The 27372-nt window shown below is 53.1% G+C and overlaps 2 protein-coding genes across 2 annotated transcripts in view; one reads left to right on the forward strand and one right to left on the reverse strand.

The window, feature by feature from the left end:
- HADHA (hydroxyacyl-CoA dehydrogenase trifunctional multienzyme complex subunit alpha) overlaps positions 1-11815 on the forward strand; it is a 46375-nt gene extending 34560 nt beyond the window's left edge. The window contains exons 12-20 of the mRNA XM_058551624.1: positions 707-841; positions 2928-3099; positions 5484-5570; positions 8328-8468; positions 8906-8974; positions 9779-9974; positions 10376-10490; positions 11052-11197; positions 11286-11815. Of these exons, the coding sequence (XP_058407607.1) occupies positions 707-841; positions 2928-3099; positions 5484-5570; positions 8328-8468; positions 8906-8974; positions 9779-9974; positions 10376-10490; positions 11052-11197; positions 11286-11434 (1210 nt within the window). The 3' untranslated portion in view covers positions 11435-11815. The remainder of the gene's footprint in view (positions 1-706; positions 842-2927; positions 3100-5483; positions 5571-8327; positions 8469-8905; positions 8975-9778; positions 9975-10375; positions 10491-11051; positions 11198-11285) is intronic.
- A 1911-nt stretch (positions 11816-13726) lies between these two features.
- On the reverse strand, positions 13727-27358 carry GAREM2 (GRB2 associated regulator of MAPK1 subtype 2). The gene is made up of 6 exons (XM_058551622.1): positions 27160-27358; positions 24060-24200; positions 19064-19194; positions 17261-18292; positions 16124-16293; positions 13727-15591 (listed from the first exon to the last, which is right to left on the reverse strand). The coding sequence occupies exons 1-6, from the start codon at positions 27269-27271 to the stop codon at positions 14565-14567; spliced, it is 2613 nt and encodes an 870-aa protein (XP_058407605.1). The 5' UTR covers positions 27272-27358; the 3' UTR covers positions 13727-14564.
- Between the last annotated feature and the right edge of the window lie 14 nt (positions 27359-27372).

The raw sequence follows: 27372 nt of genomic DNA on the forward strand, positions 1-27372 counted from the left end.
TGGAAAATGGTAAAATCACTAACAAGTAGTTGGAAGAAGAGAGATTTCATCTTTGGGCATATCACTGCAAGTTGGCTTTTATTTGGAAAACAAAAATTCTCATGTTGACTTAAACTGGGTTGTTTCGTTTTCAGTGATCTCCAGGCATGACTGAAGATCCGTAGAATTCTGTCTTCTTAGGTAGACCAATTCTTTGGGATCTAATAGATTTTTGCATTTAACTTTGAAAATCAATCATTTATTAAAGGTGTATGTTTATACGTAAAAATTATTTGAAATACCCTATTGTTGCGCCTGCTTTAGTTGGTTTATTGGATGATAACCTGGGCAATCTCCCACTTTTACTGAAATGTTTAAGAGTTGTTTATCATGGGCCGGCCCCGTGGCTTAGTGGTTAAGTGCGCGAGCTCCGCTACTGGCGGACCGGGTTCGGATCCCGGGTGCGCACCAACGCACCGCTTCTCCCGCCATGCTGAGGCCGCGTCCCACATACAGCAACTAGAAGGATGTGCAACTATGACATACAAGTATCTACTGGGGCTTTGGGGAAAAAAAAGGAGGAGGATTGGCAATAGATGTTAGCTCAGAGCTGGTCTTCCTCAGCAAAAAGAGGAGGATTAGCATAGATGTTAGTTCAGGGCTGATATTCCTCACAAAAAAAAAAAAAGAGTTGTTTACCAAAAGTCATTTCATCCTTTCCTTTCAGGCACCTAGCCATTCTTGGCGCAGGGCTGATGGGAGCTGGCATTGCCCAAGTCTCCGTGGATAAGGGCCTGAAGACTATACTTAAAGATGCTACCCTAGCCGGGCTGGGCCGAGGACAGCAACAGGTGTTCAAAGGGTGAGCCTGCTCTCTGCCTCTGCCAGGAGTTACGATGTTTTTTTTGTTTTTTGCTGTCACAGTTTCCTTTTTCCTGAACATGGTGAGTCCTAGATACTCCATAGTTAAGCCATCTTTCCTTCAATTTTTAGAACTGCTAATTCCTTCCTTCACTTTTTTATTACATATATTATAAACCATTAACATCATTAGAATCTGTAGTCTTTGAGTGCAGAAGAGAAAACTGTTAGATATTTTTAAATGCCATTTATTTTAGGCTTTCGTATCAGACTAGAAATTGCCACATTTGTGAATTTTGATAGTTTCTATTTAATTACTCTATTGTCATGGAACACTGAGACGGCGTGACTGAGTGTCTTTGTGGAGAGAACTGAGGTTAGGGAGTGAGGACATGTGCGGTAACTGCACGGTGAAGGTCGACCTGGGGTCAGAACTCCTGAACCATGTGTTTCTTGACTGGCATTACTGTAGAGAAGCAGTTAGCTGGTCTGGTTCCACCGTGTCTGAGGCTTTACAGACTGTCCCAAAGTCTAAATTAATAATAAATAAATTTTATTAATTTAATAATTAATAAACCTTACCTCTGAATTAATAAACAGTGAATATTATTCTCCCCTACCTTGCTTCCTTCCTCCCCACATGTACTGCCTGTTTTGCAGAGGGGAAAGTGGAGCAGCAGCTGGGCCAAACTGGGAATTGGTTTCAGCTCAGTTCTCTGCTCCAGTGTAATGGACAAGCACTTAGACTGTCCTGCATGTGACTTTTAGCTCAGTGAACTCTTCTTGGTTTCTTAAATGGATTACGTGGCTTAAGCAAGTTTTTACCCCTTTTCTGCAGAGAAGCTCATGTATTGCCACCAAAATGCTATCCAGGACCTGGCAGGTTTAATCATTTTGGCAGATTATTGTAGGATAGCAAGGAGTTGGAGTAAAAGATTCTGACCACAAAAAAAAGGTGTGTGCTAGATAACAGCACCGCCCTGAGACTAGCATGCGAGCATCCCCAAACAGCATTGCATAGAGTCACCAAAATGAGAAATTGCTGCTCTACAATAGCTTCCTCCCTTCAGTCTCTTTTGGATCCAGGTGTCCTGGGTTTCCCTTTGTGCGTTAGAAATGTCAGGCTAGGGCAGGTGCCCCTCACTGTGCTGCTGACTTGGGACATACATGTTTCCTGTCCTCTCTCAGAAATAGTTTCATTAGGCATTAGAATTAGAACAACTACTCATGTTTTGAACTCTGACAGGCATCTTATTTGCTGACTGCTGTCAGAAACTAGGCGGTTTGCACCCATACTTTTAAGACTTTAATAATTCTTTGAACTTATTTTGTAGCTTTAATTTTTCTTTTGGCTAAGAAAATTAGTGAATGGGGTTTAGCTTCATTCTTCACTCAGAGGAAATCTCTAGGTCATTTATTCTGAAAGTGTGGTCAGATTAAAACCTAAGAGAGCCTGTTTTCCTTGGCAATAAAAAATAATCAGTTAAATGAGTAACAGGAATCCTTTTTAGCTCTCTATGGGAAAGAAGAAACCTTGAGTTAATATTTTATGTAATCAATACAATGTGCTACTAGGTGCTGACTGGGAAGTAGATTAAGAATATAAGAAATAATGCTTGGTCTCTGTCCTCTAGAAGATTACAGTTACAGAATAACAATATGTTATGTAAGCAAGTGTAAATCCACGTGGTTTAGGACACACATTGGCTGTTTCTCCTATTGTAGGTAGAGAATGACCAGAGCTGCTTTTTGGTTTTGCCATTCTAGTATTTGTGTTTACTCCTGTTGCCAAATTTAACATTTATGAGTGATATAGTTTATGTAAGTTGGGCATTTAGAGGCATCTTATAGTAGAAAGAATGTGGACTTGGGGGTCAACCAGTCTTTCAGTCCTGGTACCCTAGTACCTAGCTATGTGACCACGAGTCCCTCTGAGCCTCTTTGAGCAACTCAGCTCCCTCACAATGGAAGTGCTATAACCCCCTCACAGAGCTGGTGAAAAACACATAGCGTACTGTCTGGCCACGGACACGCAATAAATGTTAGTTTCCTGTTCTTCACCTCTGACTAGGAATGTGTTTTTCCAGATTGAATGATAAAGTGAAGAAGAAAGCTTTAACATCATTTGAAAGGGACTCCATTTTCAGCAACTTGACTGGGCAGCTCGATTACCAGGGTTTTGAAAAGGCCGACATGGTGATTGAAGCTGTTTTTGAGGACCTTAGTCTTAAGCACAGAGTGCTAAAGGAAGTAGAAGCGGTAAGTAAGGGGCTTGTACTTGAACCCTGGCATAGTGAGTGGAGGACACAGAGATGGGGTTTTTCAAAGGAACTCTAGGAAACTCGTGGTTCTTTTTATAGGGCTATTCATTTCCAAGCATAAGTTTTTATGTGAGTTCAGGCACACTGCGTATGTTATAAAGGTCAAATCTCAGTCCTAAGGGAAGAAAATCAAGTCGCTGATTAACCTGAGCACAGGGTTCATTAGCCTTCTGTGGGGTGCAGTCACCCAGACATACAAATAACCTCATAAAGTGTAGCCAGATGTCTTGACATTTTTGGTTGGCCACAAGCCATAACTAAACTTCTTCAAGTCTAGGCGGCAAACGAAATAGGGGAGAAACAGTTTCTCCAGGCAGGTTTCAGATGCTCATTTTATGGAAATGCTACTTTGGTCTTGATCCAGATGCTCTACATGGCCATTTCTTGAGGTGGGGGTGACACGAACAAAACAAGTACTTGAAGTGGGTGGTATAAAGAAAGAGCCCAGAGAAGAAGAAATGGCAGTAATCCAGGCACGAGATAGAACCGGGGCCTTGACTGGCCTACGGCTAAATAAACAGAATGTGGGTTAGTAAATGGTGTAAATGAAATGGCACTGACTTGGCAACACTCTTGGTGTCTGGAGTAGTGGGCTGTACTCTTAAGATGCCCTTCCACCTGAGGGCAATCCCTTCTCTACTAAAGACTGAACCTAAGGAGGGTTTAGACAAGCAGCTCTGTTTGGGACAGATTCCACTTGTGAGACACATTCCAGAATCTTTTCTTTAGACAAACTGTAATGTAGATTCAACTGAGGGAGAAAACGCAGAAGAGCTGGGTAGATTTATATTCCATCTGTGCTAGGTGGCATTTCAGCTTAGATCGTGATGTTCCCGGGGCTTTGAGGACACGCTGAGCCAGTGGTAGGTCCATCCTGAGGAGCAGCAAAAGCAGGCATGGCCAAAGTGGAGAGAAGAGTGTTTGCCATCTGACTAGGTGATGGTATTTGCTTTGAAAAATCTGGGTTTGAGGGTATCACGACGGAGAAAAGTTTGTTAGTTTTAGCATTCGGGAAGCCAGTGATCAAAGAAAAGAGAAAGAAGAGGGATCGGATCAAGAGAAGTGCAGACTGTGAACAAATCTCTGCAGCATTGCTGCTGGCTTCCATGAGAGCAAAAGCAGAAGCTACCGGGCTCAGGAAGGCTAGGCCTGGAAATGGCAGAGTCACTTTTGCCACTTTCCATTTGTAAAAGCAAGTCACAAGATTCACGGGGAGGGGAAATAGACTCTCCTCTGGGTGGGAGGAGAGACACGCAGGTACAAGGAGAGAAGAATTGCTGCCAGCCATCTTTGGAGACATTGGTTTGCTTTTGTGGAGAATTTTACCACAGCGTCAGACACCATACCACTAATAATGCAACTTGAGACTGTTAGCTTTCTTACAGTCATGCTCACTGTCGACTCACATTACACTTTTGATTAACTAAAATCATGAGATCTTTATCACAAGTTTCCTGCCAAGCCAGGTCTTGTCCATCAGGTGCCTATCCAGTTCTTTTTTTCCCTTTCTTCTTTTATAAAAAACCTCAGTGCAGTACTTTACCTTTACACTTCCCGATTATAATTGATCTCGTTTTACACTCAGCTTTTCAGTGTGGTGAATGTATCCTGAACCTTGATTCTCATCTCTGATGTTAGGGTTCTGCCTGTCCAAGATTTGCACAAATTTGACAGGTGTGCCTTCCATGTTTTTCATCTAAGCATCTGAATGAAAACATGAATAACTTGAGATTCATGGACAGAATACTGAGACAGTCTACATTAGAGACTATTCTCCAGGTTGATAAAGCTCATAGTTAATAGTATTCATGTACTGTAGATGTAATTATAGTGGTGTACCGTTTTCTAGTAACACACTGTATAAAATGAGATAGGCATGCACATTATGGCTTGTTCTTACAAAGATGAAGGGTGGGGTATCATAAGCTTTCAGACTTGAGGAAAGATCCAAACAAGAAGAGAGATCAACACCCATACTAGATCTTGAAATGAATGACATTTGAGTCAAGGCCATCTTTTCAGTGTTTATCTAAGGTGTCTTTATTTACCCAACTACTGAGATGCAGTCTCCACGTTAGGAGTAGGTGACCTTATGCTGGGCCATAACTAGAAGAAGGCTAAAGGGGAAAGAGAACAAGGCCAGCACACTCCCTAACACAGACGCCCTAGATGATCATAAATGTCGGGGTGAATGGTATCTACTGTCTGGGCAATTCTGGGTAAGAGGGTGGGCTGGGCCCAGGTGTCACTCATAGCTGTGCTTTGGACTCTAGTCACCTCTCAGGCCTACATGACACATTCTTAAATGCCTTTCCCCTGCAGGTGATTCCAGATCACTGTGTCTTTGCCAGTAACACATCTGCTCTCCCAATCAATGAAATTGCTGCTGTCAGCAAAAGACCTGAGAAGGTAAATTCTGAACAGAGGAAAACCCCAAAATGTTTTACTGCTTTGGGCTCACTGATGAAGGCTTAGAACATGAGAAGGGACTGGTGCTGATTCTGAAGGGAAGGGGGGGATGAGATATTCCCAAAAACTGGGCACAGAAAAGCTAATACCACAATCATTGTGAAATGCAGGAATAAGTACAACTAAAATATACTTTTATAGGTAATTTGCATCCCTAATGGGTATTATTTTTCAGGTTCAGACTATAAAAACTCCTTTTATTACAATTAGGATTTAGAAGATAGGCCCTAAAATAAGAAGGGATACTCCAAAATATCACTTCAGTACAGAGCAGATGCTGGGGACTGTCTAGGACGGGTTTGGTTCCAGATCCAGGAATGGAAGATGAGGGGTGTGGTGGGATGTGTCCACCTGTGGGTTCATTTAGACCTACCCAGGACATGAAAGGGGTGGGTGCAGAAGCACTTTCAGTGAGTATTTGGAATGATGCCTAGACATTTATCTTTGCGCTTCTGTTGTCTACCAGAGTAATCAAGGGGAAGTGAAGTCACTCAAGGAGAAGTAAAACACCTCACCTCTCGGGAGGATACCAGTTAGCCAGAAGCAGCCAAAAGTAGGCAGGAAATATAAAAGACCTTTAAGCAGCTGAAATTGTTAATGCAAAGTCCATGTACTAAAAATACCAAAGCCTATTTATTCCTGTTCTAAAAGCTTGCCACCACAGGATAATCTTGTTTTCTAACACACAGCAGGTTAGAAGTGATGTGGGGCCTGATAGAGGCAGGTTCAGTGATGGCAGGAAAAGGTCATAGGGAGAAGTGGCAATGGTAGTGACACTGAGGGAAGACACAAAAACAGTATAAAGGCAGATGGACAGTCTGGCCATGTCATCACTCAAAGCAGCTCCACAGCATTTAAAATCAGCAGAGGATGGGCCGGGCCTGTCGCCTAGTGGTTAAGTTCGGCATGCTCTGCTTCAGCGGCCTGGGGTTCCTCGGGTTCAGATCCCAGGTGCAGACCTACACCACTCATCAGCCGGTGACCCACATACAAAATAGAGGAAGAATGGCACAGATGTTAACTCAGGGATAATCTTCCTCAAGCAAAAAAAGAAGATTGGCAACAGATGTTAGCTCAGGGCTAATCTTCCTCACTAAAAAAAAAAAAAAAAAACTCAGCAGAGGAGGATCTCTTGTTGTTACTTTGATGCCAGCCTCTCATTCTCCCCATGGAATGGAACAAGCATCACACTTTGCAGTCCTAGCCTCCAGGTATACTGGTGAGCTGTTGTCACTTGCTTGCCTTATGTCATTCATATAAAAGTGAGGCCAAAGGGGCACAAGTAGGGTGACCAACCATCCCAGTTTGCCCAGGTCTGACAGCTTTCCCAGGGCCCAGGACTGTCAGTGCCACAACTGAGAAAGTACCAGCAGTCCAGGACAAGTCACCTCTGGCATAACTTTCTTAAGTGAGGTAAATAGATTTTGTTTAGTGTAGTGATTATGTGGGTGTGTATACAATTGTCAAAACTCATCTAAAGGAACACTTTAAGGTCTGTGCATTTTATTGTGTATAAATTATACGTCAATAAAGGCTACTTTCTTTTACTCAGAAGTGCTGAGTCTGAATCAGGTCCTGTCCTTTTATATATTGTAGATATAAGTTAAAGAACAATTTAGGGATTAGAAGCAACTTTTGGATTGCTAAATTTACAGATCATTTAAGTGACCTGTGTGTTATGTGTGGTAAGGAGCATGCTTTGGGGTCAGGCCCTCCTGTGATGGACTCCCACTCTGCCATGACCCTGAGCTTCTGATTTTAACCTCCTGATGTCTTTTTTCCTCATCTAGATAATTAGACTGACTAGTTGACAGAGTACTAATGAATTAAATGTAAGGAATAAATGACAAATGTATTGAAGAGCAGTGGATAGTAAGCAGTCAATAAATGGTAGATGTTATTAGTGATATCTTACAGCTAAAGTGGAGGGGAACAAAACTATAAATTCATGAATTAGACTTCTTTCACAGTTCAGTTGTGAAGACTAATCTAATTGTTAGCTTAATGAGGTGGGTCTCTAGCATGTATCAGAATCCCCGGAAGGCTTCTTAAACCCAGATCTGGGCCTGCTCCCACAGTTCCTTGTTCAGCAGGTCTGGGGCGGGCCTGAGAATTTGCAGTTCTGACGTTCCCAGTGAATGCTAATGCTGCTGGTCTGGGTGCTTCACTTTGAGAATCACTTGTTTAATGAGTCTTCAGGTGCATTTGAGTGTTGAGAAATTTTTTTTAAACCCAGTATCCCAATGGTGAGACCCATCTGTGTAAAACCCAAAAACCATCTCTGCTAGACCAGGATATTAACTAATTCTTCTGCCTGCTCCACCTCCCCCGACAAAAAAGTGGACCCTCTCACCAAAACCATCAGCATCCTTAATATAAGTGGAGCCTTCACTCATTCTTCCCCGATAAATCTAATTTGTCCTTTAGCTGTGATGTTGGCACTAACAGTTGGGAGGCTCAAGTGCCCTTAGTGAAAAGCCCTAGAACCAGATGGAAGAGGAAGATTCCAATAAGCTGTCCCTGGACATACTGAACTTTTTATCAAAGAACCACAGAACCAAACCACTGGATGGTATCAAGCAGTATTCCTGTATCACAACTGCCTTTCTCTCCAGTGCTTTTCTAGGAAAATATGAATGCTATTAGGTTCCCTCCTCAGCTTTCTTAAATCTCTTGGCTTTTTGTTCCCTTTGCCAGGTGATTGGCATGCATTACTTCTCTCCTGTGGACAAGATGCAGCTGCTGGAGATTATCACAACTGAGAAAACTTCTAAGGACACAACTGCTTCTGCTGTAGCAGTTGGTCTCAAGCAGGGGAAGGTCATCATTGTGGTTAAGGTAGGGAGCTGTGTAACACAGAATCAGGTTTGGAAAAGTTCTATTAAGACTCCTTGTATCTCCAGGCTTGTTTGTAACTCTTCTGGGGCAAATAAATCAACTTTTGATATGCTCTCCCCTTGGTCCTCTACAGTATGGACAGTGGTATCGACTGTACTGCTGAGTTGGGGTTGGAGTGGGGAGAGTCTGGGACATGGCAGGTTCTCCCAGCCATTCCAGACCTTTCAGGTGACTGTGAAGCTATATGCTGTGCTGTTTGCTTCAAGCCATGCTGCCCCTAGCTATGGCTTCCCCTGCAATTTAATTTTAAGAGTTCTGATTGGCATTATAAATCACCTGGCATCTTGAAAGGATGCCTGGGGAAGGGAGACTGCTTTCAGACTAGGGCAGTACCCACAACAGAGGGGCCAGTGAGCTCATGTTCTCTCCCTTGGCAGGATGGACCTGGCTTCTACACCACCAGGTGTCTCGCACCCATGATGTCTGAAGTCATCAGAATTCTCCAGGTTGGTATTGCTCTCAGAATGTTTGAGGCACCTTCCCCTCCTTGTACCAGTCCTCCAAACTGGTAATGTCAAGATGAGGAACAGGCTTCCTTCTAATAGACTAACTCCTGGCTCTTCTCCAAAAAGGCCCTTTCTTGCCCTCCCTTTCTGCACAGTGGTGGGAAGTCATGGGCTTATGCCACACTAAAATGGGCAGAATTTTAGCTCTGCTCCCTTCGTTTCCTCCCTGCTCCATTAGGCCAGAGGCCTCCCGACGTGCTCTTCTATGCTCTTTCTGCATCCCCCTTGAGGCAGAGACCATCCAGAACAGGGCCCACTTGGTCTCACTGGTGCTGCATCTGCTTCTGCCGTGCACAGACCCCTCCCAGGGCCATACAGGTCATTCACCGGCAGGAAGGGGGGTGGCCCCTCCTCACCAGTCACTGTCAGACACAGGGACCACAGGGCTCTGTAGCACTGCTCCTTGGTAATGTCTCTTCTGTTGGTCATGGGAAACTTAGGCCTGTCTGCCATGGAATCGCATTATTATTGAGATTCAGAATTGCAGACAAGAAGGAAATGAAAAATTTGTTCATCTCTAAACTTCCTTAAAGTGCTGTAGGTTAGGGAACGCTCAGCCTTTCCCCTTGAGGCTCCCAAGCCTCTTTGTGCTTCCCTGAGTGAAACAGTCCTGGGCCTGGCCCAGTGGCACCCAGAAGAGAAGTGGGTGTTGCACAAGGCTGTTTCTGAGGACGAGCACAGGGAGCCCTTGGGGGGGTTCGGGGATAGCCTTCTCCTGAGGTCCCTGCTTTCCTCCCCGCTCAGGAAGGAGTTGACCCTAAGAAGCTGGATTCCCTTACCACGAGCTTTGGCTTTCCTGTGGGTGCTACCACACTGGTGGACGAAGTTGGCGTGGATGTAGCAAAACACGTAGCAGAAGATCTGGGCAAAGCCTTTGGGGAGCGGTTTGAAGGTGGAAGCCTAGAACTGCTGAGGCAGATGGTGTCCAAGGGCTTCCTCGGTGAGTAGCCTCAAGGAAACATAACTAGCACCATTAGTTACAAAGTTTCCTGAGACCAAAGAGTTACAGAAGGACCTGTGAAAGAGTGTTTCCTAAACACCTGTCTTGGCAAAGTAGCTTTAGCAAAGTCAGTGCTAGGTCCTGGGCATCTTAGGGCCTGGACATTAAAACTCACCCACGTGGCCTTTTCCATCTGCATACACAGATTTCCAAGGTCCAGAAAACACAACATCTCTTTTCCTTCTCTGCCAACTCTTCTGACACTCAATTTCTAGGGTTGGCTAGATATACAAATTCAGGAATACAAATGAGAGGCTAGAGCTTTATAGCAGACTAGAGAGAAGAGAATTCTCAGGCAGGCTCTGAGAATTTGTAACTCTCCCTTTTCTTGCTTCTTTTAGGCCGCAAGTCCGGGAAGGGCTTTTACATCTACCAGGAGGGCATGAAGAGTAAGAATTTGAATTCTGACATGGATAGTATCTTGGCAAGTCTGAAGATACCTCCTAAGCCTGATGTGTAAGTTAATTGAGCGGCTATAGCATAGAAACACGTTTCTCATCAGCCCAAGCTTCTCGGCCCCTCTTCCTTCTCCTTTGTCGTGATCACCCTACCTGACCAGAAAAAACACTCCTGATGCTTTAAACATTTTGCCCTTCCACTTGCCGCCTCGTCCTCTGCCAGGCCTGAGGGTGAGGGCTGCAGCTGAGCTTTGGGAAGACCCCTGCTCCAGCCTTCCCTCTGAAGGTCCCAGAGAGCAGCCTGAAACAATCATCCTAGTCCCTTTCACGCTCCAAACCCTTTATTATCATGTGTACTTGACAGCTGCTGATCTTGAGAGATACTTACTGTTACTCTGCCAGACCCTGTTCTAGGTGCTCAGTTTCAGGTTAATTGGGGTGAATAGCTCCCCGCTTTTTCCAAGGGAACGGCTGGCCTCCTGGCGGCACCCTCTTACAGAGCTGGAGGTTCGGTACAGGCTGGTCCTCAGAGCTCCAGTAGCACCAGCCTCATTCATGTTCTGCACCTGTCCCTCCTCTCTTACTCCTCCTCTACCTGGACGTCTTTCCCTGTTGGCAGCTCCTCTGATGAAGACATTCAGTACCGCCTGGTGACAAGATTCGTGAATGAGGCCGTCATGTGCCTGCAGGAAGGGGTCTTGGCCACGGCTGCAGAGGGAGACATCGGAGCGGTCTTTGGGCTCGGCTTCCCCCCCTGTCTGGGAGGTTGGTCTTGCTAGTTGGGAAGGTGACTGGCTTTATCCTAGCGCTTGTGTTGCTGTCTCCTTCAACAAAGTCCTGTTTCTCCATTTAGGGCCCTTCCGCTTCGTTGATCTATATGGTGCTCAGAAAATAGTGGACCGGCTCAGGAAGTACGAGGCCGCCTATGGAAAACAGTTCACCCCATGCCAGCTGTTGGTCGACCACGCTAACAGCCCTAACAAGAAATTTTATTACCAGTGAGCAGGCCCTCACACCCTGCTAGCTTGCAAACTAACCCCAGCTACCGGCAGTGCTGGTTCTCCAACAGAGTGGCGTCTAGATTTATCAGAGTAACCAGAAGGAAAACAAACTCTGGCAATGGGTGTGTGCCTTGATTACAGTGCCTTCAGCTACGACCGTCTCGCCCTCCTGGTGAAGTCTGGCTGTGAGTTCGCACTTCCTGTTAGAAGGTTGAACCCACTGTGCTCTTGAATTTATAAGCCCCGAGGCTCAAAGTGGCAGCATCCCTGGAACCATCTTTGCTGCCTGTTCCTCCTGGGAGGCCACTGGTGGCCAGCGGTGGTGAGGGCAGTTCTGCATCCAGCCAAATACATGATAACAATAAAAACCAGACTCCTCTCAGCCTCTCGGCCTGCCTGTTCCTTTTTCTTCTGTCTTTGCCCTTCTGGTTTAAACCACTCCTTCAAGGAGTGAGCTGGAATAAAGCCCTGAGCTTTTGGGCAAAGAGTGTGTGGGGAGAGTTCTAGGCAGCACCTTAAGAGAGAGACTGTGATGACAGTGCAACTTTATGAACCTAAAGCCTTTTAAACCTGACTGTATTTCAGCGCTTTAGCCGGGCTTCTGCTGACAATGGGGAAGAGGCCCTGGCTGAGCAGAGCAGCAAAAGTGTAACAGGTATGGAGGACCAGGATACAAGAGACTTCTTTCCCCAAACTGCATTTCCTTGTTGCAAAATTTTACCCATTTCTTTTCTTGGTGTGACTCATTGACGCATGCTCCTCAGGATGTTTCTGGGAACAATGGGGTTAAGTAGAGGAGATAACATTTTCCTGGTCAATATGTCCTGCACTTCTTGGCTGCCCCAGAGCACGGAAGATGGAAGGTGCCTGCACAATGATCAGAGGCCACATGTGTGAGCAGTACTAGGAATGCTGAGTCAACCTCTGCTCTGATAGCTCCACTCCCCTCTGGTGTGGAAAGTTCCTATACTTGTGTTCTGGCAGAAGCAGAGCCCAGGCTGGGTAAACAGCTTTGAGGCTCCTAACTAACTGGGTCTGGCAGAAGGACCCATGCTGAGTGTGTGCAGAATCATAAATCAAGTCCCATCACACTGGGCATTCTGAGCTCTGAGACAGTACCGATGACTCCTGCCCCTGCTCCAGTTGCGAGTACCTCAGCTATTCCCTGGGGCCCAGCTGTTGCAGGACTGGCAGGCAGAGGGCTTAGCTCTGGCCCTACTAAACACTCACAGCTGGCTGCCAGGCCGCCAGACTCTCAAACCAAGTCATCTCTGAGTGGGGGTTTTCAGATGACCAGTAGAAGGTAGAGAACTGATCCTCTACACTAAGGCCATTAACAGCTTCTAAATGTGGGGGTCTGAGAGAGCCTCAAGGCAGGCATTTGGCCAGTGCAGGAAGTTAAACTTGGGCCCTGGCTAATGGCATGGAGCTTTGAAGTCTGGTCTTTCTACTATGCAGCACTAGGTAGCTGTGAGTTATGCTGAAATGTTAGTGGGAGTTGGAAGGTGCTTGTAGGGGCTGGTGAGGGGCTCTCAGAAAGGAATGAGGATCGGCACTACCAGCTGCCTCTGGAACATAAGAATGAGCTGCATGCACACACCATTCCAAAGTCCTTTTCTGCCCAGAGCATCCGCATTGTGCCTGTTGGTCCCATGGCCCTCCAAAAGAAGAAAGGCGCTGACACCCAGAATTCCAGTGGCACTCTTCTTCAGTGATCTAGCATTTATTTCACTAGTCCTTGAGGATTCATTAAGTGACTGGCAAGGAAACCTAATGTCTCAGCATCGCAGCTTCTGTGCTCTGCTTCCTGACTCCCCTCCCTCAGAGCTGAGGCAGCCTGCTTGGGGCATGAGCTCCAGCAGAGCCTCACTACTCTTAAGATAGAAAAACGGAGGAAATAAATATCCAGGTAGGCTAGGGAAGGCTGGCACCTCAGGCCTGACGACAGTGGGCACGAGAAGAATCAGTGGCTCCAGGCAGGTGAGACAGGGAACAGCACAGGGGGGGTAGGTGGTTGTACGCAACAGCCAACCCGCTCTGGGCGCCAAGCAGATCACCATGCGTGAGCTCTAGGGCACAGAGACCTGATTTGAAACAGTGAACAAGGACAGGAGGACTGAGCTCCAGGAGGAGGGAAAAAGACAGGTTTTCCCAAGCTTCTGTGCTTTCTCTTTCCCACCCGTTCCACCTGTGCCAGTGACAGAAAACCAGGGAAGGACACCAAGTGTTTGCCCGAGTCAAGTGATGGGGGTAGGAGGCGGGTGGAAGTGGCAGTAACTGAAGGCCACAGCTGACCTCAATTGACCTGCTCTTCCATTGAGTCAGAGTCTTCGCAGACTGGACCCAACCTGGCAGGATGGAGGGCTGGTTGCAGTGAGCTCAGGGCAGAAGCCAGGGCACTAGAGACGTCAGGGAGCATCTGCCTCCCTAACCAGATGAGTAGGTCAACAGCAGAGCTGTGCTCTTCCAAAGTCGTCACCCACGAACCAAAACCCAGAGGTGGGGCCTCTGAGGTGCAGTGGCAAGGCTTGTACTTGATACACCTGTGCTCAGGGCCAAGGACCTAACTAACTCGTGGTGGAGCAGAGGAGGAAAGGAAGGGCATCCCAGAGATAGAGAAATCAGCACCCCGACTCTGGGGCAGCTTAGGCCAGCAGCCCACAGAGCACAGAGGAGAGAGGGCAGTTGGGGAATTTGTGCTTAAATTATGGACCACCTCCTTCCCTGTCTCTAACCTGAACCTACGCGCTTGAGAAGTGCAAGATGTCCGTGAAGCTCTAGCAGGGCATGGGAAGGTGTTAGGTCACCATGCAAGCCAGCTGTTGATGCCCCTCATGGGAACTGCAGCAATGTGTCACCAGGCTGGGGTGCACACCTGTGCCTCCAGCCTCCTCTCCACGTACTCTGCACACTCAAAGGCAAGACGTCCCCGTGCGGGGATCTGGCCCCAGAGAACTCCATTTCAAGTGTGTCTCCCTTGGACTGAGTGGCTGCCTAGCAGCCTCAGTCTTGGCATAGATTCTCCCCACAAGCAGGCCCTGCCTCTGGAGGTGCTGTCCCCCTGCAGACCCATGGCTGGCCCCCAGGGCCCCCATGCCAGCATTCCAGTTGTGCAGCTACAGCTGGGAAGGTCAGATCTTGGGCCGCCAGCCTTTGATGAACTGCATGATCTTCTTGACCTGCAGCTTGGTGAGGTGGAAGTCGTCTGCCAAGATGTCCTCACTGAGCTGCACAAAGATGCTGCCATCAATGCGTTCTCGGGCAAAGAAGCTCACCACGTCCTCTGAGAGCCCAATGAAACGCAGACTTCGAGAGACCTCCTCCAGGGAGAGGGCAGACAGGTCAGCAGGAGGCTGCCAGGGGCAGGCATCCCGGCCTCCCCAGCCTGTCACCCCATCCCGGGGACTGGCAGGAGGCCCTTCTAGACGCCCTTGGGTGAGGAGGAGTCGTGCTCCACCTGCCTCGGGCCCCTGGAGGGCCGCTGGTGACAGGGGGGCAGGAACCTGCCGCAGCACCAAACCTTCAGGTTCAAAGGCCTTGGGGGGTCCAAGTGGCGAAAGGCCAGGTCCAGGGCCGGCTGCCCCCACAGCTCTGGGCTCCTGACAGCGCAGCAGCTCAGGCTCAGGAGAACCACCCTGCCCCAGCTCAAAAGGATCAAAGGGCTCCAGGCCTGGTTCCTGCCACTCAGAGGAAGAGGAGGAGGAAGTGGGACAGGAGGTGGGAGCAGCTGAATAGGCCTGGCCTGGCGAGCCTGGGCCTGGGGAATAAGCAGGGCTGGAGGTAGCCAGGGAACCCGAGGTGGCTGTGGGCCCAGAAGAGGAAGTCGCTGAAGGGCCTGAGGGGTAAGCAGGCCCCGAAAAGGGATTGAGAGCTCCAAACGGAGCAAAGCGTTTCTGGGGGTGAGAAGGCCTGAACAGAGGCGGGCAGCTGTGGTAGGCCTTGACAGGGGTGTCGGCCCCCAAGAGGGAGGCAGCTCGACTGCTCAGGGGCTCTGCAAGGGCCCGGGAGGCCTGGCTGGGCTGTGTGGTTGAGGGCAAGGGTCCCGGGGGTGGGCGGCTGGAAGACTCGCCCACCTTGCAGTCTCCCCAGGTGCATGGGTAGCAATAGAGGGAGTAGGCATCCGGTGATGGAGAGCCACTGCCACTGCGGGAACCTGCCCTGTGGGCAGAGAGACAGACACGCGTGGAAGGGTAAGGCAGAGCAAGAGGGAGACGAGGCAGGGTCACACGACACAGCCAACCACTGCTCTGCCAGGTCACAAAGGCCACCACCCTGATCTCAGCAACACCAGCCTGTACCCCAGCCCCCAAGGCCTGAGACCTCTGGGATTGCCCTAGTCTTTCCTCTGGAATCCCCCATCGCAAGAAAAATTAAACTAAACTAAATTACATAAAAATTTTAAAATAGCAGGCACCACTCCACCCTGTGGCAGATCCCAGTCTAGAGGGAACCAGAGCAATGCTCCCATCCAATGCTCATCCTTTAGGAAAGGAGCAAAGTGACACAGGAAGGTGAAGAGCAAGGCACTGAGCCCCAGGCCCCGGACCCCAATCCCTCTCCCTCGGCTACTGTTCGGAGACCTGCACCCTCTGAAACCCCAGGCCTGTGGTCTTCCTCCTCAGCACTGGCTCCCCTCCCTGCCTCAATCCACCTTGGGAGGACCCAGGACCAAGAGAAGGAAGGGACTCACCCATCCTGGAGACCAGAGGAGTAGTAGGAGAGGCTGGAGCTGGGAGAGTGGACAGGCTGCAGCTTAGGGAAGCGTGGGGGCACCGGGGGGCTGCCCGAGAGCCAGCCACTGCCATTGCCCCCCCGGGGAGGCACAGGGGGCGCATTGAGCAGGCGGCACTCCTCCTTCACCTGCAAGCAGAGGGCCAGGAGTCCACCCCCTGTCCCCAGGGGGTGTCTGGGACTGACACTCTGCCCCACTTTGCCAAGAGGCTGCCTTGCCTTACACCCCACTCCTCTCCCAGCCACCCACCACCCCACCCCTTCCAGTCTGTCCAGCCTGTTTCACTCAAGAACCCACAACACATACACTGTCTCCTATGGCCTTGGAAATCCATCATGAATGTAAGAAAAAGAATAAACAAGTAGACCAAAAACAATCAGATAAGCAGACACAGTCCCTCCTCAGGGAAAAGGAGAGAAAGAAGAGGAAAAAGGTATGATGGGGGGAGAAAGAGAAGGAACAATATCTGGCATATGGATTCCTTCCTTATAGGTCAAATACTCAAAGTGGACGCCACAGGATGTTAACAGGTGTTGTCCATATTCTGTGGACAAGTATGGTTGGGAAATTCTGTGCTAAACACAGATAAAAATGTTTCCTCACTGCAGGACTTCTCAGAGCCTTTAATATACCGATGTTCTGTGGCTCCAAAGTGAGAGGAGGGGGAGGCCTGAAAACCATACGCACATTTTCTATACTTATTTCACCATGGAACCTTCCTTTCACTGGACAACTTAAAGGACTCCTGTTCTGTGGAACCTTCTGGGTGACGCTCTTCTAGGCTCATCCCAAATTCTCTGGCGCTAGGGACCACTGGCCTTTTTGTCCCACAACTCCCAAAGCTACCATCCCTGGTCTGCCTTACTACAAAGGCTCCTGCCTCTCCTTCCCCTTTTCCTTCTTCTCTTCCCCCACACCTCTGCCTCCCTCTGCCACACACTCCAGGGGCAGGAGGCCGAGACACCAAGGCTGGGCCAAGAACTTGCTTTCCAGGCCCAAACTTTGCCCCCTGGCAGGCCACCTCCTTGGAGGGCAGAGCCCACAGAGCTCAGCGCCCTGGCTCCCTCCCTTCTCGCCTCCACCGCGTCCACTCACCGCCTCGGATTTGGGGGGTACGGGAGGCGGCGGCGCCTCGCGCTCCAGGCGGGGCGGCCCGGCGGCCCCGAAGGAGATGAGGTCGGGCCCCGGGGGCGGCCGGGCCCTGCCCTCAGCCAGACCCTCGGCCGCCTGGTGCGTCCACAGCTCCTCGTAGGGGATCTCGGCGGGCGGCGCGGCGGGCTCGGGAGCGCTGGCCCAGTCGGGGCTCAAGTACTCCTGGTCGCCGTCGCCAGGCGGGCCGGGGGCGCGGGCGGGCGCGGGGCCGCGCGGGGGCGCGGGCAGGCAGAGGCGCGCGCGGCGCGGGCTGGCGCAGTCGTCGGCCAGCTCGGCGGGCGCCTCGCGCACGGCCGTGGAGTACTCGTCGGGGTCGAAGCGCTCGCGGCAGTAGGAGGCGCTGTCGCGCACCAGGCGCTCGACGCGCGGGTCCCCGGCCAGCAGGCCCTGCGGCAGCGCGAAACGCGGCGTGTCGGTGAGCAGCAGGAAGTGCAGCGGCGCCGGGCCCTCGCGGCGCAGCGCCAGCCCCAGCACCACCGTCTTGGAGATGATGCTGACCAGCTTGTAGCAGTGGCCCTCCCGCACCGGGTGCAGGTCGTAGGGGTTGCGCGGCGGCCGGCTGGGCACCAGCACGTTCACCGGGAGCCGCACGCGCTCGATGATGGCGCGCACCGTGTGCTCGCCCTCCTGCATCTGCAGTTCCAGCGGGCTGCGCGTGCTGAAGCGGCCCTGGCACTGGAAGGGCAGGCTCAGGCTCTCGTTGGTGCGGTGGTTCATGCAGATGAGGCAGGGCATCTTGCCTTTGATGGGCCTGGCGCCCCCGCCCGCGGCCCCCGCGCCCCCCGGGCCGCCGCCGCCCACCCCGGCCAGCGCCCCGGCCCGGCCCAGCTTGCGCAGCAGGGTGGTGAAGCGCGAGCGCTCCTTGGTGGTCTTAGCGCACAGGATCTCCGCCTGGCCCATGAGAGTGAGCTCGTCGCCCGCGTGCAGCGTGAAGTTGTACACTTCGCTGTCCTCGCTGAACTCGCCCGACACCACCTGGGGACCCCAGAAATAAGGGAGGCCTTAGCCAGGGCCCCAGAGAAAGCCAGCCCTGCGAGGCCCTCCGGACCCAGGGGGCAGCTCTCCTCTTGGGGCCCTCCCAGGGCTGAGACCAGATCAAGAGCCCTGGACTGGGGAGATCCGCGTTCCATCCTGGAGAGGCCACAGGGTGGCTGTGCGACCTTAAATGAGTTACCTTTGGGGCCTTAGTTACCTCATGGAATGACTCTTACTTGGAAGAGTTGCTGTAAGGATTAAACAGACTATAGGTACAGTGACATATTTTGAAAATATTCAATAAATGGCAACTTTTATTATCATTATCTTTACAATTTGGGCGATAATAATGCTCCACCCATTCAACGAGGCTACTGTGAAGAAAAATGAATTGATGGATTAAAAAAGGGTTTGTGAACAGTAAAGAGCTCTCTGTACCCAAGTGGGGGACTGTGCACTCTGTGTCCCCCACAACCACCACTCCTACCAGTGGACAGGCTGCCCTGAAAGGTCTCCAAGTCAGGGCAGGACCCGCCACACACTTCCTCCTGCTTCACCACCTTTTCCAGGAAGTTCTTTGGCCGGGTGGGTCATAGACCCAGCTCTTCTGACACGGCCAGATTGTGCCAAAGGCCCTTGAGGAGCTGCCAGAAGCCACACTGTGACACCTTCTGCCTCCTGGACGCTAAGGGCAACACTCCAACCAGGGTCAGCATTGCCCTCAAGGAAAGGGTATCGTGGGGGAGCCATGCTGGTGCAGGGAGGACTGACCTTGACACTGAAGGTGATGGCTTCCATCACAAAGATGCGGTCAGGGAAGACACTGGCCACCTCCTCCACACTGCTGAAGTACCTCACCGGCTCCCGCACGTCCCGGGCCTGCTCCAGGAGCTTGAACTTCCCTGCACAGGAGGGAACGCAGGCTGCTAGGGCAGGCCTGCTTGCTGGGAGCCTGGCCTGCATCCCGAGAGTCCTCATTGTCCCTACCTCTTGCTACCTCATCTCAGCCAGCCCCTCTGGAACTCACGTGAGCAGAAGAGCAGGTCTGCACTAGCATGGGGTGGAAGGGGCTGTCAGCTGGCTCAAGTCTCCACGGGCAGGTGAGCACAGATCCCGAGCAACTGGAGCCCAGCCCTCACCTCGTGGAGAGCTTGTGGGTGCATGAAGAGGCTAGCAGCTGCTTGCCCAGAGAAACCCAAATGCAAACTGGCATCCAAACACGTGGACACAGAACTGGCCTCTGACCAGGCATCAGTGTGGCATTGGAGGTGCTGGCTCTTAGCTTGGTCCCAGCCCCACTGTGACTTGCTGTGACCCTAGACAAGTCCCTTCCCCTCTCTGGGTCCTCATGCGAGGGGGCTGGAGCAGATGATCTTGGGCCCTGCCTGGATCTGGCATCCAATGCATCCACCTTGGGTTGCTGATCCACACTGATGCATTGGGCAGACCAGGGGCTCAGCCCCAGACCTCGGAGGCCCTGCAAGAGCCGCTCAGACCCCACTTCTGTTCCCAGACCCTGCCCTGGTCCAACATCCAGCCCCACTGTCCCAGAGGCCTCTGACCTGAGCCCAGCAAAGCTGCCACCCTCAGACGAGGCCTTCCAAACCTGCAGTCCAGGGCTCCTCCCTCAGTTGCTGGCTCAGCAGATGTCCCCAGCAGACACAGATTTTAAAGAATGACCCCTTTTATGTGGCCACCTACACGAGCATGAAAACAGGCTGTGAACCTCCCTGTCGTCTGGATGGATGTCCTCTTCTCAGGCCTTACACAGAAGGAAGAGAATCTAGTATAGGTGAGGGGACAACAGGCCAAGGAAGACAAGGGGACTCCTTAGCTTCTGGAGTCTTCCTGATGGTTGCTTCACTCATGGTCCATTCATTCCACAAACATTTCATTATTTGTTCCACAAACATTTATGGAGCCCCCACTATGTGCCAGACCCTGGACTAGACCCGACAGAGGGTGCAAATCTGGGTAAAACAGTCTGCCCTCAAGGAAATCCAGATATAGGTGTGTGACAATGAGCACCCAACAATGGCAGATGTGACAAGTGCTATAACAGACTCACAAGGAAAGAGCTAGAGAACCACTGAGTTGGGGGAAACCTGCCTGACAGTCTGAGGGGCCTTAAGAATGAAAAGAGTTTTACAGAATGGACGAGCAAAGACACAGAGCCACCAAAGCAGACTGCCTACCCGAAATGGTGAGTGCCTGCAGGGCAGGACAGGAGGAGGGTGATGACAGGGTGTAGACAGCAACTGGATTATGAAGGCTCTGAATGGCATATGGTAGGACTTCATTTCATAAGAAATGAGACCCACTGGAGCATTCTGAGCAAGAAAATACCAAGATCCAAGTTGAACTCCATAAGATAACAGGAGACTATTCAGGTAAATAACCCAGTAACGGGTTCTGGTGAAGAGCCGGGGCAGTGACTGAGGGAAGAGCAGAAAGGAGCAGACCAAGAGGTGCATGGAAGAGAGACTCATCAGACTGAGGGGACTGATGAGGGGTGGGCAGGGGAGGAAGGGACTTGGGCCACCAGGCTAGTCAGAAACGGAGATGGCAGAGCTGTTAACCAAAACTGGGAACCTAGAAGGAACAGGGGCCGATCCCAGGGAGACCAAGTGGGGGCCCCCAGGTGTTCTCCTAGGGACGTGAGCGTGTGGGTGCAGGGCTTGGGGATGCCTGGTCAGAAGTGACAGACTGAAGGTCACCAGGCCACAGGGCGCAGCTTTAGCTGTGGGGCAGGTAAGATGGCTCAGGGAAAAGGAAGACTTTAACCCTTTGGGGACCCTCTTCCCAGAAAAATGTCCTAAGTGTAGTCCTAGCCATGAATACACACAACATTCTGTGTACAGTGCCGGGGTCCCTGGAGCCCCCAAAGCCCAGCCAGAAACCCAGACTGAGACCCCCCTGGTGCAGGGTGTGAAGAGCAGAGGGCCAAGCGTAGAGCCTGCAGCATCGACATCTAGCAGCAGGAAGAAAAAGGAGAGCCAAGAATGAGGAGGGACAATGCCCAGAAAAAAGCTGAAGGAAGCCCCCCCTCCTGCCTTAACAACTCTGAGACCCTGCTGGGAAGAGGCCTCAGACGTGTGGCAGCCTGGACGGCAGCAGGGATAAACTGGGGAGGGGGCCCAGCAATAGCAGTGGTCTGGAGATCAGCAAGCAGGAGTCGCAGGTCAGCTGCCATCAGCAATGAGTAGCCCCTTCCTTCATCCCGTCTCCTCTCCCATATCCACACGCAAACCCCCCAACCACAAGCAGCCAGGCAGGGAGCAATGCCCGCTGGCCCCTGTGGGGAGAGCTGGAGCCAAGTCGGGGCTGGAGCCGGGGGAGGATGTGGCAGGGAAGATCGATGTAACCATGGCAGCAGCACCGCCCCTCCGCTGCAGCCTGGAGCCCAGCACAGGTCATTACTGCCGGAGGAAGGAAGGGAGACCTCCCGGGAGTGATGCTGAGGCCCCTGGAAGCCTCTTCCTCCTCCTGCAGCCCCTCCGGGGCAGCTTCCTCTCCTGCCTCCCCCTACGTGAGCCCGGAGGTCCTCGCGGCTCTGGGGACCTGCCCCGCCCTGGCCTCCCCTCCTCCTCCCTGTGCTTGCCTTCCAGGACGCACTCGCGCTGCCCTGACCGTGCCTTCCAGCCTGAAGCAGCCTTCTTTATCACCCCTCCTCCTAGCCCCTGACCCAGAGCGGCCGCTCCATAAAGAACGATGGGTAAAGGCACAGACGTTGAATCCCAGCTCTGCCACCAACCAGCTGTGTGACCTTGGCCAAATTATTTAATCTCTCTGGGCTTCAGTTTTCCCACCTGTAAAATGGAAGCATCCTGCTTAATTCACAGGGAAGGGCACCGCTGGGACTGAGGCCGGCTGGGCCCTCGGGCAGGGCCGCAGGGGGCGGTCTCAGAGGAGCCAGGTCTCCGGACTCCCAGGGCGTGGGCCGGGGCCTGGACACTCGGTCACAAGCGCCACCCGGCGCGGGGCGCCCCCCTCCTCCCCTGCCCCCCTTCGCGGGGGCTCTCTCCGCGGTCCGCAGCCGGCCGCCCGGCCACTCTATTATTAATTCATTAGGAGGAACCAGCGCGGAGCCGCGGCCCGGCCCCTCCCCCTCCTAGGGGGCCTCAGCCTCCCCGCCCCCACCAGGCGGGAGCCGCCCACCGGAAAGATGGAGATGGGGATGTGGCACCCCTGCAGGCCAGCTGTCACCCGTGACCGCCACCTTACACATGCGCTCAGGGGGCACCAAAAGCGAGAGCGGAAAAGGCTAGGAGCCCCCTGGACCCGAAGTTCCCATGGAGGCTCTGTGCCTTGGTTTCTCAGACTTTTAATGACACAACTCAAATGGCGCTGTCTTTGAAGTCACATTTCTGTCAGTGAGGGATTTTTCTAATCTTTGCTTTTTTTAGCCCAAGAAGACGACCTGGGACCTCTCCCTGGACCAATGCCAGATACTGATGCTGGAAGTTTCTAGCTTGGGCAGGCCCCCTCAGGGCTGCAGGCCCAGGACAGAACCCCAGATCGGAGAGACACTGGAGAGAATTTCCTCATCTTTTAAATGGGGTGTGGGGGCTAGGGGGTGCCAACTTCACGGGGTTGTTGTAAAAAGCAGAAGCCCTGTAAAGGGCCTCCTCCTGTCCCACTGGCTCAGGGGAGGCCCAGGCAGGGCCAGATGGGGAGCAGCAGTACCTGGGAGGAAGAGACTGTGAGCCTTCCCAGCTCAAAGGGTTCCCAACACAGAACTGGACAAGCTCCTGAAGCTCCTGGAGCCTCAGTTCCCTTGTGAGTTACATGGAGTCGAGAGGACTTTCTCATGGGGCTGCCATGGGGATGAAATGATGAAAATGCTCAGCCCAAGGTCTGGAACGCTGTGGGATCCTGGGCTCGCATAGGGGCATCTCTGGGATGGGGCCACAGACTCGCATCCCCCCATACAGGGGAGAACAATTCTGCATTCCTGGTATGGCACAGCAGGCACCAGCCCAGGAGATAAGATCCCAGGGTTCTAGCGCCCACTCTGCTGCCTGCGTGACTCTGGGCAAGTCGCTTCCCTTCCTAGGCCCTCTGTTTCATCATGTGTAAAATTAAAGGGCTGTATTTTCTTCTTTTTAGCAGCAGAATCCTTTCTTTAAACAAAATCTTATGTAGGGCATCAACATCATATATAAAACAGATAAAAGTTGAAGTTCATTAGCATAATCTTATTTAAAAGTCTAAAATTTAACATTCACTTGTAAAGTCAATCAATGAAAATGATGAGTTTAACACAAAAATTGGGAAAAACAGGATTAGAGCTGACAGATGCAGCCATATAATCAGGCTGAGCATCCCTTTGTGTCTGAAGTGTTTTGATTGCACAATACTGAGAAGATCCTGGCAGGAGATGTTCTCTTTGAGGGTCTTACAAAAAAGGGTTAATGAGGCAGCTCGTGGTCCACACCAGGGGTCTCTAGTTAGGGTTATGGTTTGATTTGTAGCAATTTGAGGGTGTAGGTATCTTTTTAATCATTAGTTTAAAATCTATTTTAAAATAAAATGTGAAACAAAGGTTTGCAACCAGAAACCCAGGGCTCACTGAACAGTATGAAAGCCACTGGGCCCTAACTCTAACCCTAACCCTAATCACTACCCCGCCAGCCATGTCGTTGTTCACCCCTGTGCCGCCAAGGAAAGGCTGGTCACCAACAGCTTCCCCCAAGACTTCCCCACCCCCACCCTCCTGCCTACACCACCCATCGGCTTTATGCCATCCGTCTCTGGCTGGGCACACCTGGGTACTGCAGGGGGATGTCGATCTTGGGCCCAATGACGTAGTGGCCCTCTTCCAGGGTGTGGGCGGTCACCGTTGTCCACTGGCGGCAGGAGTGAATGAGCAGGATGTCTCGCTCACTGACGCCCTCGGCATACTCCCCTGGGAGGGGCAAGGAGGATAGCAGAGGAAGGAAAGAACAAGAGAACATCAGGAGGAGAGACAGAATAGGCAGGGTGACCTCCTCACCTCCTCATCAAGCCCCCGCCCAGGGACAGCTCCCCATGATCCCTGCCCAGGTCAGCAATGCTCAAGGGACAGGCAGGCTGCCAGCTGTGGCCTTGGGGCTGAGTTAGGCCCCCTCTCTCTCCCAGTGGGGCCCCAGCAACCAGCCTAGCCGCTGTCCTTCATTCATCATTCAGTTGGACTGTCTGCTGTCCCAGGCCCCGTGCTGGGGCCAGGGGCTCCCAGCAGACCAGCCCAGCTCCTGCCCTCCAGGAGCCCTTCAGCCCGTGGGGAGGTGGCAAGACATGTGAACAGAGAATAGAGGCCAAGTGTGAGGCACTGAGTGGAGGGTGTTGGGGCTCTCGCGGACGGAGCGGCAAACCAGCTAGGGGTGGGGTGAGGAAGGGAGATTTACTGAGCCACAGACGCTGGAGCTGGGCCTCAGAACCACTGGAATTCTCCAGCAGAATTCTCGGCCCCCAAGTCAGTGCCTAGGCCTGGCAAGGAGGGCCTTGTTGGGGGGACAGAGAGGGCCGAGGAGGGACTGTCTGTTGGGGGTCCCAGCTGGGAGGGCTGCCCTAAACCCAGGGGTCACTCAGGTCGGGAGAACGGCAGGGCTTAGAGGAGCTGACGCCCAGCTCCCTCGTGGGCAGCCTCTTCCATTTCTCCCAGTGCCACAGGCAGTGTCCCGCATTCAGGGGACCTCAGAGCAGAGGGGAGAGTCTCAGATACTCCCTGACCCATCTCAGAGGAGCTGCTGCTTGGCTCTCCTTCCCTTGGTGCTTCATCCTCCCAGGCTCTGGAGCACAGTGACGATGGCTGGAGGAGGGGGCTGGATTTAGAAGGGGGGCCTAGGCCTAGGGGAAGCTGCACTGGGGCAGAGGTGTTTGGAGGGTCCTGGGCCCCAGAGGCTCCAACCCCAGCAACGGTTTCCAGGGGAGCAGGAGGGGCTGGCCCAGCTTCCAGGAGGCCAGTGGAGCCGTCTCCTGGCTGCAGCTGGTAGGCAGGGTGGGGGTGGGGGAGGCCTCCTTCACAGCCTCAGACTCAACTTACTAAATTTCTGCCACCTAGCCAAATGGGAAATGGTTTACCCTGATGGCTGCGGGCTCCATGAAGTGTATACATTTATTGGGGGGTGGGGGGAGGATGTGTTCTGGACCTGTGAGGGGGGCCTAGCTCCCACTGGGTGCTGGGGAGGGGGTCTGACTCTTCCTCCTCAACTCCTCACCCCCTGGGGCAGAGGAAGCTCTCCTACTCTGCAACCTCCTCTTAGAGCTCTCGTAAGCCCAGCCCGCCCTTCCACAGGGACACGGGCCACAGCCACACAGGGCACCCCAACAGCCACGGGCGACGGTCACCAACAGTTGAGCCAGCACAGCCACCTGCCCACAGTGACAGGGGCTTGTCACCCCAATGACACAACTCAGTCCCATGATCCCACTAAGGGGCACCTCCCAAATGCACAGGCACACAGGGACCCTCAAGACTTCAAGACACATTTTTGATCACATATTCACACTCATGTGAACACAGCCATAGCCAGCACTATCACAGTCAGACAGCTGGGCCATCACACCACTTGCTCATTGACTCATTCATTCATTCAGTCCCTCCACAATCTTTGTTAGGCAGGATGTCCTCCCTCAAGGAGCCTGCAGCCCAGTTAAGACAATAAACTGACTATTACAACGGGTGAGCAGTAGGAGACAAGAAAGGGGTGCCAGAGTGTCAAAGGAGGCCTGCCCAGAATGAGGGGCTCAGAAGGGACCCTCAGGAGGGGGTGATGCCAAAGAGGACGTGTGGGGAGCGACCAGGCACACCCTCGGGCCAGCATCCCCCAGTCACACTACACACATCCAGCCTTGCGACTGACACGGACAGTCCCGGGATCACAGGCTGACGATCCCGAGAACAAGACGTTGGGCACTCCTGCCGACGGCAGGAGCACGGACGCTCGCAGGGAGCCCGTTCGCCGGACACTCTGATGCACACTGTGCCCACTCCTCTCCTCGCCGCCGCGGGGCGGAGGAGGCGCTGCCGGGCCCCGCGGAGAAGAGAGGAGAGGAGCCTGTGGCCGCGGGCCCCATTAGCATGCAGGGAAGCGAGTGTGCCAACGCGGGCCAAACTCCTATTCTTCTCACACACAAAACCCCCGGCCTGGCTGCCAGCCGCGGCTCCTGCCCCTCCCCCAGCCAAGCAGCCCCCTTCCCCCAAACGCACCCCTCGCTCCGGGCAGCCTCCAGGCGTCCCCTCTCGGGCCCCCATGCACGGTCCCATCAGCAGAGCAGCCCGGGCCCCTGGGCCCCAAGGCCAAGTGGGGCAAGATGTTGGAGAGGGCCAGGGGCTTGGGGGCACGCCCGCCGGAGGGACTCACTCGTTCAGGCCTCCCTCGGAGGCGGCCTGCGCGCCCCGGCACCGGACGCTGCTCCCCGGGGCGCGAAAGGAGGGTGCGAGAAGGGTCCCAAGAGGGGCTGAGCGGGGCGGGGGACGCGGGGGTGGGAAGAGAGTCCAAGGCCCAAGGGATTCGGGAGGATCGAGGTGAGAGGCGGGAGACAAAGGGACGGAGGGGGGCGCGGCCCGGGCGGGGGTCTGAGGGGCGGCGGGGGAAACGGGGTGCACCGACGGGGCGGGCGCGCCAGCTCGGCCGCGCTCCGGGCTCCAGCTGGGCCGGAAAACTCTGTCCGGGGCCCAGCCCCGGGTTTCTGTCCCTGTCCCCGTCCGCGGGGCCCAGGAGGAGGCGGACCCTCGGCTCGTGGGCCCCGGGTCTCCGGGGGAGGCGCGCCAGGAGCGGCGCGGGGCCCGCATCCTCCCGGCCCCGCCGGCACCTGCCGGGACAGTCCCCGATGTCCCCGCGGGCGCGCGGACCCACAGCCGCCCTTCCCAGCACCCGCGGTACCTGGCCCGAGGCAGGCGAGCGTGGGCAGGCGGCAGCGGCTGACGATGAGGTCGAGCGGGAAGGCGCCCATGCTCCAGCGCAGGCCGGCCAGCCCGGCCGCCAGCTTCTCCATGGCATGGGCGCCCCCGGGGCCGCCGTCCCGGGGCCCCGACGGCCAGTCCCGCGCGGCCCGGGCTCCCGCGCCCGCCGCCACCTCCTGGGGCCGCCGCGGCA

Source organism: Diceros bicornis, chromosome 12, assembly GCF_020826845.1.
Source record: "Diceros bicornis minor isolate mBicDic1 chromosome 12, mDicBic1.mat.cur, whole genome shotgun sequence".
NCBI lineage: Eukaryota > Metazoa > Chordata > Mammalia > Perissodactyla > Rhinocerotidae > Diceros > Diceros bicornis.

Excerpts from the sequence above, each read along its gene's own strand:
- GAREM2 (XM_058551622.1), bottom strand. The coding sequence starts at position 27,271 with ATGGAGAAGCTGGCGGCCGGGCTGGCCGGCCTGCGCTGGAGCATGGGC. Across the intron at positions 19,195-24,059 it reads CATCCCCCTGCAGTACCCAG|GGAAGTTCAAGCTCCTGGAG; the intron begins GTGTGCCCAGCC and ends CCTCCTGTGCAG. Across the intron at positions 15,592-16,123 it reads TCCTCTGGTCTCCAGGATGG|GGCAGGTTCCCGCAGTGGCA; the intron begins GTGAGTCCCTTC and ends CTCTGCCCACAG.